Source organism: Plecotus auritus (genome assembly GCF_963455305.1).
Source record: "Plecotus auritus genome assembly, chromosome: 8".
NCBI lineage: Eukaryota > Metazoa > Chordata > Mammalia > Chiroptera > Vespertilionidae > Plecotus > Plecotus auritus.
Window position 1 is genome coordinate 55,253,834 of NC_137782.1, and position 17,664 is coordinate 55,271,497.

General features: G+C 45.5%; 1 protein-coding gene and 1 long non-coding RNA gene across 2 annotated transcripts in view; one reads left to right on the forward strand and one right to left on the reverse strand.

The window, feature by feature from the left end:
- The window catches only part of ALPK2 (alpha kinase 2), a 104,165-nt gene extending 91,773 nt beyond the window's left edge, over positions 1–12,392 (forward strand). The window contains exons 12-13 of the mRNA XM_080686191.1: positions 257–305; positions 10,535–12,392. Coding sequence (XP_080542317.1) covers positions 257–305; positions 10,535–10,751 — 266 coding nt within the window. The 3' untranslated portion in view covers positions 10,752–12,392. The remainder of the gene's footprint in view (positions 1–256; positions 306–10,534) is intronic.
- The window catches only part of LOC308257144, a 49,676-nt gene that overhangs the window by 11,387 nt on the left and 20,625 nt on the right, over positions 1–17,664 (reverse strand). The gene's annotated exons all lie outside the window — the stretch shown is intronic.

Here is a 17,664-nt window from a genome sequence, read left to right on the forward strand (position 1 = left end):
AGACTGAAGCAGAGGTCTGCTGAGCTGGAACAGGTGGCCCTAGCCAGCACCCTAGAGAGCCAGACTCCCCGAAACTGCTGCGTCAGAGGCCTGCCTTCCGGGCACGGTCCCACACAGCTGGATGCATGTGGGAAAGACCCCCGCGGATGGGACCAGGGCCGTGTGTGTTAGGCAGGAAAGGGCTGTCACTACCCTCCCTGTCCTTTCGGAGCAGCCCGTGTAATACCAATTCTGTCTTTGCTCGCCCTTCCTGTAGGTGTAGGAATGAAGTTAACTGACGTTGGCATAGCAACATTGGCTAAAGGGTGAGTAGAATAAAAAATCGAGTGCATCTTATCCGTCAACTCTGGGCTTCCAAACACCTCCTGCGCAGACAGTTTCATCGAGGTGGGCAAAGCAGATTTCTTGTCTCACTGTGCTGACAAATGTCCTTGGGACGAATTCAATTCATTCCTTCACTTACATAAAACATTAATGGACTTTGTCCTCCCAGGGAAACACAGCTGTGTCCTAACTTTGAAACAAACAAGAATTCTGCAAAGGAATGCCCTGGGGGCAATGCCAGCAGCCCTGGGATTTCTTTTAACTATGATGTCCCTTTTTCTACATTTAATATCTTCACTATTAGAAGCATAAGTAGAAATATATACATACTGCATTCTACCAAGTGCAGTATTCGTTTTGCATATTTTTATGTATTTACCCCCAAGGCAGCCCCCAGACTTTCCTGGTGATGGTGACAGGAGCAAATGGCTCTGGAAGGGCTGTGACTGGTTGCCTGGCTTGCTGTCGATGGTTCTGTTTTTCTTTGCTTGCATGGAGTATGCCCAGACGGCACTGCCACCGTGCTCTGGGGTATCTCTGGTGAACTGTGCCTGCTCGCTGCCTTGACCATGGCCGAGAAGGCAGGCTTTCTGTGGTTCTTGGTGAAAAGAGAGTTCTGGGTTGGAGCTGCCATTGCCTAGGCCACAGCTGCCGTTCCCAGGAACTAAGACCATTTGTAAGGAGGAGGAAGTAGAGGGCAAACTACTTTCAGAAGGGATGGCTGCTGTTTTAAAATGTAAGTGTTATTACTGTTCAGGTACAGCAGGAGACGATTGCCATTGAAAAGGCAGTTATTACTCACAGCTCCATTACTCATAGGTCCCCAGAGAAGGGGGCAGGCATTGCAGGGGGGAGGTGGGGGGGACACAGAGGCAAAGCACCAGCCTCAGTCAAGGGGCAGGAGTCAGGGGAAAATGTGGGCAAGACCTCTTATTGTGGTTTCTGTGGGAAGGAATGGAGGAGCGGGCTTACACTTGTCTAGTTTGAACATTCTCAGTGAGCTCTGGGGTGTAGGGGCTGTCCCTAGTTGTCTGGTACCTGCCCTGGGGGGACAGTGGCCCTGCCTGTGAAACCCCAATAGAGGAGGAGGTGGGCTCTGGATTGGTTACTTTGCATATGAAAGGCATTCCAGAAGGCCAATCATTTACTCTTTCTAGGAATTGGCCAGCCCCAGGGAGGGGTAGTCTCTCCAGGGCCAGTGAGGCTCCAGATGTCCAAGCATCAGAAATACAGACAATAAAACCCTATGGTGAATACAGCTTTCTCTCCTGAGTTGGTAACGACTTATCCGCTTGAGCTCCCTGGCATTTCAGCTTGTGGGCATCAGCAATGCTTTAACACAGTGGTCGGCAAACTGCGGCTCGCGAGCTACATGCGGCTCTTTGGGCCCTTGAGTGTGGCTCTTCCACAAAATACCACGTGTGGGCGCGCACGTACAGTGCGATTGAAACTTCGTGGCCCATGCGCAGAAGTCGGTTTTCGGCTCTCAAAAGAAATTTCAATCCTTGCACTGTTGATATTTGGCTCTGTTGACTAATGAGTTTGCCGACCACTGCTCTAACAGATAAACTAATTTCCAACCTTAATGAAGGACAGAGAAAAGTAGAGGGACTTGGGGGAAAGTAGACAGAGGACCACTCTTTCTTTTAACCTCCAGATCAATAAGTGTGAGCCACAGGTTCTCACTGACCACACAGGGACTGATTTGGTTTTATTATTTTTTTAATTTTTATTTTTAAATATATTTTTATTGATTTCAGAGAGGAAGGGAAAGGGAGAGAGATAAAAACAGCAATGATGATATCTCAACATAATAAAAGCCTTATATGACAAACCTACAGCCAACATCATACTCAATGGGCAAAAACTAAAACCATTTCCCCTAAGAACAGCAACAAGACAGGTATGTCCACTCTCACCACTCCTGTTTGACATAGTACTGGAAGTGCTAGCCATAGCAATCAGACAAGAAGAAGAAATAAAAGGCATCCAAATTGGAAAAAGAGAAATAAAACTGTCGTTATTCATAGATGACATGATATTGTACATAGAAAACCCTAAAGTCTCCATCAAAAAATTACTAGACTTAATAAATGAATTCAGCAATATAGCAGGATACAAAATTAACACCCAGAAATGTATGGTTTTTTATACACCAATAATGAACTCACAGAAAGAGAAACTAAAAAAACAATCCCATTTCCCATTGTAACAACAAAAAAAAATTAGGATACCTAGGAATAAACTTAACTAAGGAGGTAAAAGACTTGTACTCAGAAAAATACAGGACGTTGAAAAAAGAGATAGTGGAAGACATAAACAAATGGAAGAATATACTGTGTTTGTGCATTGGTAGAATCAACATCATCAAAATGTCCATACTACCCAAAGCAATCTATAGATTCAATGCAATCCTCATTAAAATACCAATGGTATATTTTAAAGACTTAGAACAAACTCTCCAGAAATTCATAGGAATAAAAAAAGACCCCGAATAGCCACAGCAATCCTGGGAAAGAAGAACAAAGTTGGAGGGATCACAATACCAGATATCAAGCTATATTACAAAGCCACTGTTCTCAAAACTGCCTGGTACGGGCACAAGAACAGACATATAGATCAATGGAACAGAACAGAGAACCCAGAAATCAACCCAAGACATTATACTCAATTAATATTTGACAAAGGAGGCAAGAGCATACAATGGAGTTAAGACAGTCTCTTTAATAAATGGTACTGGGAAATTTGGTCAGATACATGCAAAAAAATGAAACTAGATCACTAACTTACACCATGCACAAAAACAAACTCAAAAGGGCTAAAGGACTTGAACGTAAGACGGGAAACCATAAAAATCTTAGAAGAATCCATAGAGCAGCAAAATATCAGACATATATCATAGCAATATCTTTACCAATACAGCTCCTAGGGCAATGGAGACTAAGGAGAAAATAAACAAATGGGACTACATCAAAATAAAAAGCTTCTGCATAGCAAAAGAAACCATAAAAAAAAAATAACAAGAAAGCCCACTGCATGGGAGAACATATTTGCCAATGTTATCTCCGATAAGGGTTTACTCTCCAAAATTTAGAGGGAACTCATACAACTTAACAAAAGGAATATAAACAACCCAATCAAAAAATGGGCAATGGACCTAAATAGACACTTTTTGAAAGAGGACATACAGAAGGCCAAGAAACATATGAAAACATGCTCAAAGTCACTAATCATCCAAAAGATGCAAATCAAAACGACAATGAGGTACCATCTCATACCTGTCAGTATGGCTATCATCAACAAATGACAAGTGCTGGAGAGGTTATGGAGAAAAAGGAACCCTCATGCACTGCTGGTGGGAATGCAGACTGGTGCAGCCACTGTGGAAGACAGTATGGTGTTTCCTCAAAAAACTAAAAATGGAGCTCCCATTTGACCCAGTAATCCCACTTCTAGGAATATATCCCAAGAAATCAGAAACCCCAGTCAGAAAGAATATATGCCTCCCTATGTTCATAGCAGCACAATTTATAATAGTTAAGATTTGGAAACAGCCTAAGTGCCCATCAGCAGTTGAGTAGATTAAAAAAACTGTGGTACATCTATACAATGGAATACTATGCTGCTGTAAAAAAGAAGGAACTCTTACCATTTGCAACAGCATGGATGGACCTGGAGAGCATTATGCTAAGTGAAATAAGCCAGTCAGACAAAGATAAATATCACATGATCTCACTCATTTGTGGAATATAATGAACAACATAAACTGATGAACAAAAATGGAGCCAGAGACACTAAAGCATCAAACAGACCATCCAACCTAAGAGGGAAGGTGGTGGTGGGGGGGGGGGTAGGTGGGTATAGGAGATCAACCAAAGGACTTGTATGCTTGCATATGAGCATAACCAATGGACACAGGCAGTAGGGGGTTGAGGGCATGTGCTGGGGGGTGGGAGCGGCCAGGGAGAGATCAATGGGGGAGAGGGGAAAAGGACACTTATGTAATACTTTAAACCAGTGGTCGGCAAACTGCGGCTCGCGAGCCACATGCAGCTCTTTGGCCCCTTGAATGTGGCTCTTCCACAAAATACCACGGCCTGGGAGAGTCTATTTTGAAGAAGTGGCGTTAGAAGAAGTTTAAGTTTAAAAAATTTGGCTCTCAAAAGAAATTTCAATCATCATACTGTTGATATTTGGCTCTGTTGACTAATGAGTTTGCCGACCACTGCTTTAAACAATAAAGAATTTAAATTAAACAAACAAAGAAACAAACCAGCAATGATGAGAATCATTGATCGACTGCCTCCTGCAAGCCCCACACTAGGGATTGAGCCCACCACCTGGGCATGTGCCCTGACCAGGAATTGAACTGTGACCTCCTGGTTCATAGGTCGACGCTCAACCATTGAGCCACGCCAGCCAAGCTGATTTGGTTTTAGAACTACCATGTGTTTTGGATATTTTTCTTCTGAAAAACTGCTCAGGATAAAATTCTGTGTTGGAACTATCTGCGTTCCCAGTGCAGACCGGTGTCCTACATGTCATGAGCCCAGGCATTTGGACATGGCCCTGGCTCAGGAAGACAGCATGGCAAGAGGGGGTCTGATAGAGTGGGGGGAGGGAGGTTCTAGAGAGAGACTTGGGTTAAAATGTTGGTCCTGCCACCGACTTCTGATTCTCAGAGAGGCGGCCTTGCTTGTTGGTGTCATAGGAACTTGTCTGGCCTATGTGATGAAAGGGTGGCTGGACACCCTGGTTTGCCTGGGACAGGCCATTGCCTGCCTGCTGTCCCAGCACCCCATCTAGTTAGTCCTTTGTCCTGGAGAGGTTCCCCATTTAGAAAGGAAGTGATGTGGTGCACTTACTTGTGAAGAGGTTTCACTAGAAGGATTTCCGGAGCAAAGCTTTCCTTTACGGATGCCATGTTCTCTGCACAACATTGCGAATCCAGGCATCAACCCGACCGGGTCTGAATGCTGGGTTCTTGTTTCACCTGTATGTGGGCTCGTGACTTGAAGTTCTTGCAGCCACCGATCTACAGAACTGGGGCCCAGGGGGCTGTCTCGAGGATCCCCCCAGTAATCTACATCTTGTCCCTGACGCTCAGTGCGTACTTGATCATCATCGGTTTCCCTTCCCCGCCATGCCTCAGTCTGACACCAGAGCAGTTAAACTTCATACTATTATTTAGAACAACTCTCTACCAAAACAAAGCAGAAACTTGCCCAAGAAGTTTCAAAAACTAAGAGGAGCTTAAGAGCATGATTAAGACATCTTTTAAAAGCGTCTTAACAGCTTCCAGGAACCCTGGTCGCCTTTTTCTCCTAATTTAAAAAGAAATCCAATCCCTTGGTTTTGTTCTCAGCTATAATGTGACTTGTCTGGCCTGGGACAGCTGCCCAAGACCCATTAGGAGAACTGATGGCTGGAGCCCAGTGCAAAATGTTGTCTATAAAGTGTTACTGCCTTCCCTCCCAAGGAGTGGGCAGGAGCAGGAGCGGGAGGGAAGGGCATTCTGAAGAGTCTGAGAGCTTTATTGTTTCCTCTAAACTTTTCCTGTTTATTGTTTCCTTTAACGTTTCCTTTTAAGTCACAGTTTCCCCCAAAAGAAACATATCTTAGAAGCCCAGTTTAAAAAACGGATAAAAGGGAACCTCCAACGGTAGTGCAAGGGGTGGCTGGGAGACCTCCTTGGAAGCCCCTGGGAAGCCCTCTGCTCTGGGATGAAACCTACAACCACGTCCAACCTTCTTACCTCCCAAGTGAGGAGCAGGGGGTGCAGGAAAAGGGGGCAGCCTGGCGCAGGCAGGCCCTGCAGGAGGTCAAGTGCCCGAGAAAAAGGGCACATCCTCCACGTTCAGAGGCAAGATTCAACTGGAGAAACGCTCCAGGGGAAGCCAAAGCTGCCCCAACTGGAGCTCAAACAACGAGAGGAGGCTTGGGAAAGGTTCAGCTTCAAAGGCAGCTTATAGGCAGGCAGAGAGAGAGGTCTGGAGGGAAGCACTCGAGATGGGGGAAGAGAGCAGGAGAGAAGACAGATGACCTGGCATTGATGAAGCACATTCTCTTAATTCTTAGCGAACACCCTCCCGTGCTCTGCGCACCCACGCCGGAAGGGAGAGTTGCCTGGGGAATGAATGGGTGCAGTCCTGAGAAGCGGTACTCCGTGGAGGCAGCAGGACATACGGTCTCTTAACTGCATTAGAAAGATCATGAGGCATGGGCGGGAGAAGCAATCAGGACGCAAATCTGACTTTAAGGATAATAATAGTAATAATAATAATAGTAATAATAATAATAAAAATAAAAACATCCTCCTAAATGTAGGGCCTGCCCTCTTTTGGCCAGCAGTGGTCAGGACCTTTTGCAGGAAGTAGAGCCATTGGGTCATTTAAAGAAAACATCCCCTGTGTCTCAATCTGGACCATGGCTGCTGACACCCCCATCAATGCCACCTGTCCTGTTCTCTTGTTTAGTGACGTTAGAGGGCGTGGTACTATATTGAAGGTAAACAGTTACTTACCATCTCATAAACTAAAATAGGGAACTGTTATGATTTATTCATTATAATGCACCTTTACCTGGTAGCCTGATCCTTAAACAGAAGTATGTCATATTTCTCCTGGGAGCCAGCAGTATGAATATGTCTGCAAACGCATCGTCGGTACCTCAATATCCATAATCTTTCGGCAATGTTGAGTACAACACGTCAAGTTGCAAAGTTTGACAAATAGGATTGTTTCGACATCTAAGAATCCATTTTCTAGGCAGACCCAACAAGATACTCACTGTTGAACAGATTTCTGGTCTGAAATTGCTCAGTCATTTAAAGCTCGCTGAAGGGGAGAAGGGAACATGCCTAATTCTGTCACTGGGGATTTGGAATTTTAACCGAACCAAACCCAAACCAGCACAGCCCGGCTCCTGCAGGGAGCGACCTGCGCCAGTCACAGTGGGTCCTGCCAGCACACGCCCCTCCCCAGCCAGCAGCTGTTTCTGGAGAGATGGCGGGACTGCGATTCAACCACCAGAGGGCAGCAGAGCCAACACTTTTGCCCTCTTGAGGCTCCTCCAAACTGCCATTTCATGCTGCTGATGGAAGTGAAACAAAGAGATGTACCCTTCTTCCCAGTCAGTAAGCACTGAACGAAGAGCCACAAAGGACGCCCTGCAGTGTGGCCCCAGCCAGCATCGCGCCTGTCTACCTTTGGAAGAGAGGACTACGAGGTGATGAGGTGGAAGGACGTGTGGAAACCAAATTCGGAGAACCCTGACGGATCACAAATGGCTTGTCCCCACGGAGGGGCCAACATGAGGTCATAAAGACCAAACATCAAGGCAGACGCGTGCTGAGGACAATGGCCTCGAGAAAACGAGAAAGCAGGCTCTACTGGCATCAATGTGGCCAAGCTCTAGTCCTGCAAGCCATGCAAAGGAGGAAAGATTAAAATAAACTTCCACGTTCAGTCAAGCCCAGGCTTTATCTTACACGCACCTCACATGCATGCACACGCATGCACACGCACACACACACACCGCACGAGGGGTTTACTTCAATTCCATGTCCTTGTAGCCATTCCCTATAAATTAAAAATTTATTTAGAAAGGATATCCAATGAAAACGTGGGTGATCGATAGCTTCTGTCTTGCATCTTCAAAGGGTTATGCAAATGTTGGGATTCTCTGTAGGTTTTCCTGGCATCACCTAGTTTTCTTTAAACGAGCCCTTTATGAAGCCAGACAAGAACTGTGATTTCTTGAGCACAAGCAGAGCTGGAAGTTCCCGCAGCTTTGCTCTGTCCCCCCACCCTGCCCCCTCCAGGTGTGTTTAGAAAATGAATTGCACTGTGATAAGCCAAGAGAGAAGCCAGCCACACTGTCAACTGGCAATTTTTGTCTGAGTCTGAGAGGCTCATCCATTATCAAGACGAGAGGAAAGAAAGAGGGGTGGTTTTCGAGCAAGAAATCGGCCTCGCACAGTTTCAGCCCATGGGGAGTCCGGGCTTACCTCGGAGGTGCTGTGGGCCCGGGGCCAGACCACCGCCATCTGGCCAGTCACCACCTTTCTGCTGGTGGAAGGTCTTGCCTTAATTTGCAAAAAACAAAACAAAACAAAACAAAACAAAAAAACCATCTGTGAAGCGCAGTAAAGCGAGGTGTGCCTGTATTGAAGAAATCTGTGTCGAGTGTGGGCAGGGGGAAGGGGACTGTGGAAATCGCTTCCTAGCTCCCCCCAAAGTGAACGTCGCAGTGCGATTTTACGATGTTGCATAGCACACATTTCAAGAAGAAAAGACATACCTCTGCCCCAATTTCAGTATAAAGATGTCTCCAGATCAGATGGGGATGGTCTGAGGTCATTCACACTGCAGTCTGCTTCCTTCTGCTCCAAGTGGCATCAGACCTCGTTAGACACGCAGAAGCTCAGACCCTGCCCCAAACCTGCCCAATGCAAACCCGCCTTTAACAAGAGCCCTCCCCCATCCAACAGAACAGCTATTTAAGAAAAGATTGCATTGGGTGATGCTCAGAGGAATAGATTTATTGTTCCACTTCTGGAGGGAGGACATGTAGATTAACATCAGGTGAGGGGCTAGAAAATTATGCTGAGTTGAGGTTAAGGACAAAGAGATCCAGTTAGTAAAATCCCACAGAGCTAGCGTTTCTAAAAAAATGGAAATGTGAGAAAAAGTTCTCAAGTGCAAGGTTGTTTGTTCCATTGCATTAGATTCTTGGGGCTGCCATAGCAAATGCCCACAAGCTGGGGGCTTAAAACAACAGAAATGTATCACCTGACTGTTCTGGAGGTCAGAAGTCCAGAATCGAGGCGTCGGCCAGGTGTGAGCAGGGAGGTTGTGAGGGAGACTGTGCTCCACGCCTTCTCCTGGCTTCTGGACGTTGCCGCCACTCCCGGGTGTCCTTGGCTTGTGGATGCATCTCTCCAATCGCTGCCTCCTTCATCACAAGGCCTTCTGCCCGTGTGTCTCTCTCTCTCCTCCTCTTCTTACATAGCCATCAGTAGTGTGGGATTAAGGACCCACTCTATTCCAGTATGACCTCATCTTAATTACACCTGCAATGACACTATCCTATATAATAAAAGCATAGTATGCAAATTGTCCCCTTGACTGGGAGTTCTTCCAGGAGTTCAACTAGGGCGTGGGGCCACCAGGGGAAGGGAGAGAGGCCCTGGCCAGCAGCCAGCAGCTGCTAGGGACCCTACCAGGACACGATTTTTGTGCACTGGGCCTCTAATTTCCAAATAAAGCCACATTCTGAGGTTCTGGGAAGGACGTGCCTTTTGGAGGGAACATTATTCAACCCGTTATGTCCATCCAACAAGAACAAAATAGCGAGTGTCCTCAGTGGGGATCATGCTGGAGAGTTGTCACGATACTTCACACCTGTGGTCTCCTCCAATCCTGAGGGTGACAGGTGGGCCACAGGCAGGAACGTGTATATCCCACTCAGTGTTACACCAGAGCTTGGTGTAAGGAAACTCTGGGTTACTTGATCTAGAAACACAAAGGATGCTGCCCTGTTTTCTTCCTATGACAATGGTGGTGAGTTTGAGAGGGCAGAGGCCAAAAGAGAAGCCAGGCTGAGATGGGGACCAACCTGAGAAAGGAGAAAGACTTTTAATTCTGTAGATACTGACAAACACACACCTGAGGTAGGGAGGGGAGGGAAGTCCAATATTGCATGCGATGCCAGGTTGAGAGTCCAAAATTAGACCAAGAAAAAGAAGTTGAGAAATGTGGGCTGGAGACCCCTGGGCCAAAGGGTGGTAGCTCTGAGGCTGGGGCTGGTATCCATGCATTTGTTCCCTGGGCCTTCATTGAAAAGCCTTCCCTGGACAGGTATTTGGGGCATGAAGTAGTGCCGGGGAGAGAGCAGTCTGTGCGTGCAGGGAAGGGACTGGAGAGCCAAGTTGGCGTGGAGAGGGTCAGGAGGGCCCCACCGAAATGCACTTGAGCTTAAGAAGACTACTTGCATTTATCACAGGCCTTGACCAACGGCCCTTTGCCTTTACTTAATTCCACAGGACTTGACTTCTCTATCAATAGTTGTGTCAACCATTTGGCCATTCTCGCCTAAAGTAGGAATAAATATGTTTCCATGCACCATTAGTTTCTCCTTTAAAGATTCTTTTAAAACTGGTGAAGTGTCAGTTTTCAAAAATTATGTTTCCTCCCACCCAAACTCACAGGTACAAAGGATTTAAAGGCAATTGTTCCATGACCTTCATCGATCAGTTCAAAGCGCTGCACCAGTGTAACAAGTATTGTAAAATGCTGGGGCTGAAATCGCTTCAGAACAACAACCAGAAACAGAAGAAGCCAAGCGCCACGAAGGGCAAAAGTCAGTCGAACTCCACAACAGCGAAGAAGACGGCGTCCGGGACCCCAGCAGACAAGAAGACCTAGCATCGCGTCGGAACTAAAGCCGTGCCTGGGCGCCTGGGTGGACACCTGGAAGCTCCCAGGAGACAGCACAGCGCCTGCAGAGGGGCCATGACCACCCTTGCTCCCAGCTGCTTCTGAAGCCGGCACCTGCTGTGTTCTTTACATGAGTTTGGAGCCGGGTTTGTGACCAGACTTACGGAAACTGAATCTATTAAGGATGGTCCACCTTTGTATATACCTGTAGCATTTTTACCAACCTCGAGTTCATGTCAATTTGTGTATTTGCCTGTGGTTGTATTGTCCGGGACTCGGTGCTGAGCAGGGGTCTGTCCACAGCCCAAATCCTCCCCACTCCCATTCCTGACCTCGAGATTTCTAGACACTCCCAGCTGCTATTTAAACAGAAAGCGTGAATGCCTTTATCAGGCCAAGTTGTCACACTGGTGTCGCATATGCTGTTCTGGCTGGAGGTGGCTTTTTGAAACAGGAGGCCATTTCCCAGCATTATTCACACATCCAGTTATATTGTTCTGTTTCATTAAATTCATATTTTAAAAAAAGTGTGAGATGCATATATGAGCGCAGAAACTCGATCTATAGAATTAGCGCCCAATTCCACATTCCCCCAGGATTAGTAACTTAGTAATTTGCTAAGAAGTTTACTGGAGCACAGAGCATTTGCATCTGTGTTTTTTGATGAATCACAGTCCATAGTTTACATTAGGGGTCGCTGTGCTGCACGCTCTCTGCGTTTTGACACACGTACAATGACATGTACCGACTATAACAATATCATGCAGACTGGTTTCACTGCCCTAAAAATCATTCCCTAGCCTCCTCCTATTCATCCCGCCCCCTGAAGCCAGACTGTCCTATAGCTGGAATCCCAGAGTATGTAGCCTTTGCAGATAGCTGGCTGTTTTTTAAGATGGTTTCAATGACTCCCTGATCTTATCCGTTTTGGGAAGAATGGCGAGGCCTCCTCTGAGCAGCGAGATCGATGCTTCTCAGGTTGGAAGTGCCTTCGAATCACCGTGACCTTGGGACAGTGCAGGTTCTGGTCTGGTAGGGCTGGGGGAGGCCTGAGATGCTGTGTTTCCAGCATGCCCCATGCTGGCCATGGACCACACTTAGAGACCACGGGGAGGAGGGGCCTGAGAAGCGGCGGGGCGGGGCCAGACCTAGCTTCAGATGAGGGGCTGCTGGAGGAAGCACCCAGCTATTTCGGGACTCTGATCTGTGACACCCTCCCTGTGAGAGAGCCAGCCTCTCTCCGGGGACGTGGCTTCGCAGAAGACTCCTGGCTTCTGCTCTGAAACACTTTTCTCCGCAGGCATGGGGTTTTGATACAGTGGAACATACATGGGATTTTTTGTTTTGTTGTTTTGAAAAGGGATTCGAAGGAGGAAACACTTTAGCTAGGCACATCTCACATGCTCAGGAAATCTGCCACCTCCAGCCTTTCTTTTGAAGTGATTTCCCCCGGCTATGAATTACAAAATGCTCATTTTTTCTACGTGGCAGCCTGCAGCCGGCTTTCCCCATACCAACGGTCTTACAGCTGTATGTAGCAGTGGAATTCTAGAAAGTTCCACACTAGCGAAAAGGTGCAGGGCACATTTTGATTAGAATTAGTATATATATATGTAGTTGTTCAAATGGAAAATAATACAATAATTAATAAATAATAACATAAGAATAAACTGTGTTTCGTGTATTCACAACTGCAAACCTACTGTTGCCCCACCCTATAGATACACATACTAGGTGTACCGGTTAATAATAGCGGATTTTGTAATCAAAGGAAACAGGATAATTTCAAGAGAAACATCAGAAGTGCTTTATTCAAAGTAATGTCCATCGCTAGCTACACATAATCCCCATCTTTCAGGTAATTTGTGGATAGCGTCCCAATAGAACTTTTCTTGTTTTGAGGCAAACCATTCAGAGACCCAATTTTCCACTTCTTCATACATTTTGAAGTGCTGCTTAGAAAGTGCAGGTGGGTTAATACTTCCCAGGCAAGATCTTTTAACGTGTCTTTAACTGGTTTTGAAGTGTATGATGGTGCATCATCATGAAGCAAAATTACTTTGCCATGTCTTCTGGCCCATTCTGGTGGTTTTACCATCAAAGCGTGGTTCAAATTGATTATTTGTTGTCGGTAGCAATCAGTATTAACGGTTTCATCTGGTTTTAGAAGCTCATAATGCACCACATCTTCCTGATCCCACCAAACGCAGAGCATTGTCTTCTTTCCAAGAGAATATCATATATATATATATATATATATATATATATATATATATATATATATAGAGAGAGAGAGAGAGAGAGAGAGAGAGAGAGAGAGAGAGATGGCACATATATAATATGCATTTTATTCATATACTAGAGGCCTGGTGCACAAAATTCGTACACTCGGGGAGGGGGGTCCCTCAGCCTGGCCTGCGCCCTCTCGAGTCCGGGAGCCCTCAGGGGATGTCTGACTGCTGGCTTAGGCCCACTCCCCACGGAGGCAGTAGAGGCTCCCACCACCACCACTGCGCTCGCCAGCCATGAGCCCGGCTTCTGCCTGAGCAGCACTCCCCCTGTGGGAGCCATTGACCACCAGGGGACAGTTCCTGTGTTGAGCATCTGCCCCCTGGTGGTCAGTGTGTGTCATAGCAACCAGTCGTTCCGCCATGGAGCCAAAACTGGCTCTCTGACATCCCCCGAGGGGTCCCAGATTGTGAGAGGGCACAGGCCAGGCCAAGGGACACCACTGGTGCTCGATCAGGACCAGGGAGTGACATGGGAGGTTGGCCAGCCAGGAAGGGACCACAGGAAGGCTCCAAGGTGTGTCTGGCCTGTCTCACTCAATCCTGATTGGCCAGACCCCAGCAGCAAGCTAACCTACCGGTTGGAGCATCTGCCCCCTGGTGGTCAGTGCATGTCATAGTGACTAGTCGACCAGTCGACTGCCCCCTGGAGGTCATTGCACGTCATAGCGAGCGGTTGAGTGGCCTTAGCATATCATTAGCATATTACATTTTGATTGGTTGAATGGCAGACCAGATGACCGGGCACTTAGCATATTAGGCTTTTATTATATAGGATATTTGACCAGAGCCCTCTCAACAGACCATGGTATTTTCCTTAGTAATAATTTGCAGCTATAAAAATAATATTGACACAAGTGATTACAACTTAGAAAATTATAGAAGGGTACAGAATGAAGAGTCAAAGCCATCCTGTAACTCTCCCCCTCTAACTGGTGTGCATTTTTCCCGAGAGACAGTTGAAGGGGAGGAGTTCGATGCTGATCCTGTGATTTGCAGTCAGCTCATGGCGCCTCTCTTGGATGGAGCTGTCCCTCCCTCCTTTCACAGATGCTTAGATTTTTTCCTAAATGCCCTTATTGTTTGTCGTAATCTGATTTTATCTGTTTAAAAACATTCGGAGGACCAGACACAGAAGGCCACCGGCAGTGGGATGTGGCCCAGCCATGGCTTCCCAGGATGGCCTTTGTAGGTTTGTGTGGCCATCTGTCTGGCCACCTGAACCCTGACCTTCTGTTCTGAGATGAATTGCTGTTTCCCTTGCAACCAATTAATGATGAGTGTGTGGTGAGCTCTCTTACCCCAGAGGTGATCTGCTGGGGTCTCAGGAATGCCCACACTCAACGCCATTGTTTGAGCTCACGTCCACTTTCTATTGCTTTTCCCACTGGTCTGGTAAGTCTGCAGTGTCTGGAGTCTATAAACACAATGCCTGCTCCACCCAGGCTCCTGGCCAGGATGGCCTGCGGAGGCGGAGGGGGTGGGGTGGGGGGGGGGGCGTCCACCTGGGGATTTTGTATCTGATGCCTGCAGGGTGGTCATATACAGTACATACGTGTCTCCATTTCCTAAAGGGCTCAACAGCGGAGCTCTGTGATGGGCAGGTGATAACAATAAATGAATGGCTCATTAAAAAGAGCCTATGTTGTCAACAGCAGCTTTATCACTAATGAGAATGGCAGCGGCATGCTGATTTCTTGCCAGTGGGCATCGAGCTCTGGCGAGATCTAGTTCTGGATGCGGGGATGGCTGGCTTATGCTAACATTTCATGTGACCTTATTGTACCAGCACCTCCCCGGCCCTGCTTCTGATAAGCCTCATAGTAGCTAAGCGTGGCAATAGGTTCTTAATCAAAAGAATGTCCAAAGAAGTAACAATTCTAATTATAAAGTGTTTTCTAAATATATATACAGGAGGGCATGTGTTCACCCGGCTACAGAGGGGAGGAGCTTGTCACACCCGGTTCTGGCTGTTGTCCCGTGTGCGTGTTCTGTGCTGCTGGACCACCTATGCGGAATCAAACAGCCTGGCATTTCTCCCCCGTTTCGCTCTTCAGATGCCACTTGGGCTTAAACAGTTAAAAAAAAAAAAAATCAAAGAGACACAAAACCTCATGTGCCTCCGGCACAGGGTGCTCCAGCAGTTCCGAGGCCCTCTGAGAACTGGCTTTTTCTAAAATGTGCATAAAGTTGAAAGGCAAAATGATGCCAGTTTCCTGTGTAGTCACATGAGCACAGGTTTCAACTTTATGATGCAACAAAAAAATATTTATAGGTTCTAATTATCATGTGATATACTATAATATACATTTTACTCTTTATTTATTTTTTTTATTGTTTAAAGTATTACATATATAGTACATATATCTCCTTTTTTCCCCCATTGACCTCCCCTACCCACTGTCGCCTGCCCTCATCCCACCCCCCAAGTGTCTTGTGTCCATTGGTGTGCTTATATGCATGCATACAAGTCCTTTGGTTGATCTCTTTCCCTCCCTCCCCAACACTCCCCAGCCTTCCCGCTGTAATTTGACAGTCTGTTGAGTGCTTTACTGACTCTGTATCTATCTTTTTATTCATTAGGTTATAATGTTCTTTATTTTCCATAAATGAGTAAGATCATGTGGTATTTTTCTTTCATTGCCTGGCTTATTTCACTTAGCATAATGCTCTCAAGGTCCATCCATGCTACTGCAAATGGTAAGAATTCCTTCTTTTTTATAGCAGCGTAGTATTCCACTGTGTAGATGTACCATAGTTTTCTAATCCACTCATCTGCTGATGGGCATTTAAGCTGTTTCCAAATCTTAGCTATGGTGAATTGTGCTGCTATGAACATAGGGGTGCATATATCCTTTCTGATTGGTGTTTCTAGTTTCTTGGGATATATTCCTAGAAATGGGATTATTGGGTCAAATGGGAGCTCCATTTTTAGTTTTTTGAGGAACTCCATACTGTTCTCCACAGTGGCTGCACCAGTCTGCATTCCCACCAGCAGTGCACGAGGGTTCCTTTTTCTCTGAATCCTCGCCAGTACTTATCGTTTGTTGATTTGTTGATGATAGCCATTCTGAAAGGTGTGAGATGGTACCGCATTGTCGTTTTGATTTGCATCTCTCGGATAATTAGTGACTTTGAGCATGTTTTCATGTGTCTCTTGGCCTTCCTTCTGTCTTCTTTCGAAAAGATTCTGTTTAGGTCCATTGCCCATTTTTTTTATTGGATCATTTATCTTCTTTTTATTAAGTTGTATAAGTTCCCTGTAGATGGAGATTAAACCTTTATCAGTGATAACATTTGCAAATATGTTCTCCCATACAGTGGGCTTTCTTGTTGTTTTGTTGATGGTTTCTTTTGCTGTGCTTTTTATCTTGATGAAGTCCCATTTTTTTTTTCCTCTTTATCTTCCATTGACCTAGGAGCAGTATCAGTGAAGGAATTGCTTTGGCATGTGTCTGAGATTTCTCTGCCTGTGCATTCCTCTAGTATTTTTATGGTTTCCCGTCTTATGTTTAAGTCCTATATCCATTTTGAGTTAATTTTTGTGTATGGTGTAAGTTGGTGGTCTAGTTTCATTTTTTTGCATGTATCTGTCCAATTTTCCCAACACCATTTATTGAAGAGACTGTCTTGACTCCATTGTATGTTCATGCCTCCTTTGTCAAATATTAATTGAGCATAGTGGTTTGGGTCGATATCTGGATTCTCTATTCTATTCCATTGATCTATATGTCTGTTCTTGTGCCAGTACCAGGCAGTTTTGAGAACAGTGGCTTTGTAATACAGCTTGATATCTGGTATTGAGATCCCACCTACTTTATTCTTCTTTCTCAGGATTGCTGTGGCTATTCAGGGTCTTTTTTTTATTCCAGGTGAATTTTTGGAGAGTTCTTTCTAGGTCTGTGAAATATGCCGTTGGTATTTTAATGGGGAGTTCATTGAATCTATAGATTGCTTTGGGTAGTATGGACATTTTAATGATGTTGATTCTACCAATCCATGAACATGGTATGTTCTTCCATCTGTTTACGTCTTCCTCTATCTCTTTTTTCAGTGTCCTGTAGTTTTCCACGTATAGGTCTTTTACCTCCTGAGTTAAGTTTATTCCTAGGTATCTTAATTTTTTTGGTGCAATGGTAAATGGGATTGCTTTTTTAGTCTCTCTTTCTGTAAGTTCACTATTGGTATATAGAAATGCCATAGATTTCTTGGCGTTAATTTTGTATCCTGCTACATTGCCGAATTCATTTATTAAGTCTATTAGTTTTTTGATGGAGTCTTTCAGGTTTTTTATGTACAATATCATGTCATCTGCAAATAAGGACAGCTTTTCTTCTTCTTTTCCAATTTGGATGCCTTTTATTTCTTTTTCTTGTCTAATTGCAATGGCTAATACTTCCAGTACTATGTCGAACAGGAGTGGTGAGAGTGGGCATCCCTGTCTTGTTGCTGTTCTTAGGGGAAATGGTTTTAGTTTTTGCCCATTGAGTATGATGTTAGCTGTGGGTTTATCATATATGGCTTTTATTATGTTGAGGTATGATCCTTCTATTCCCACCTTATTGAGAGTTTTTATCAAGAAAGGGTGATGGATTTTGTCAAATGCTTTTTCT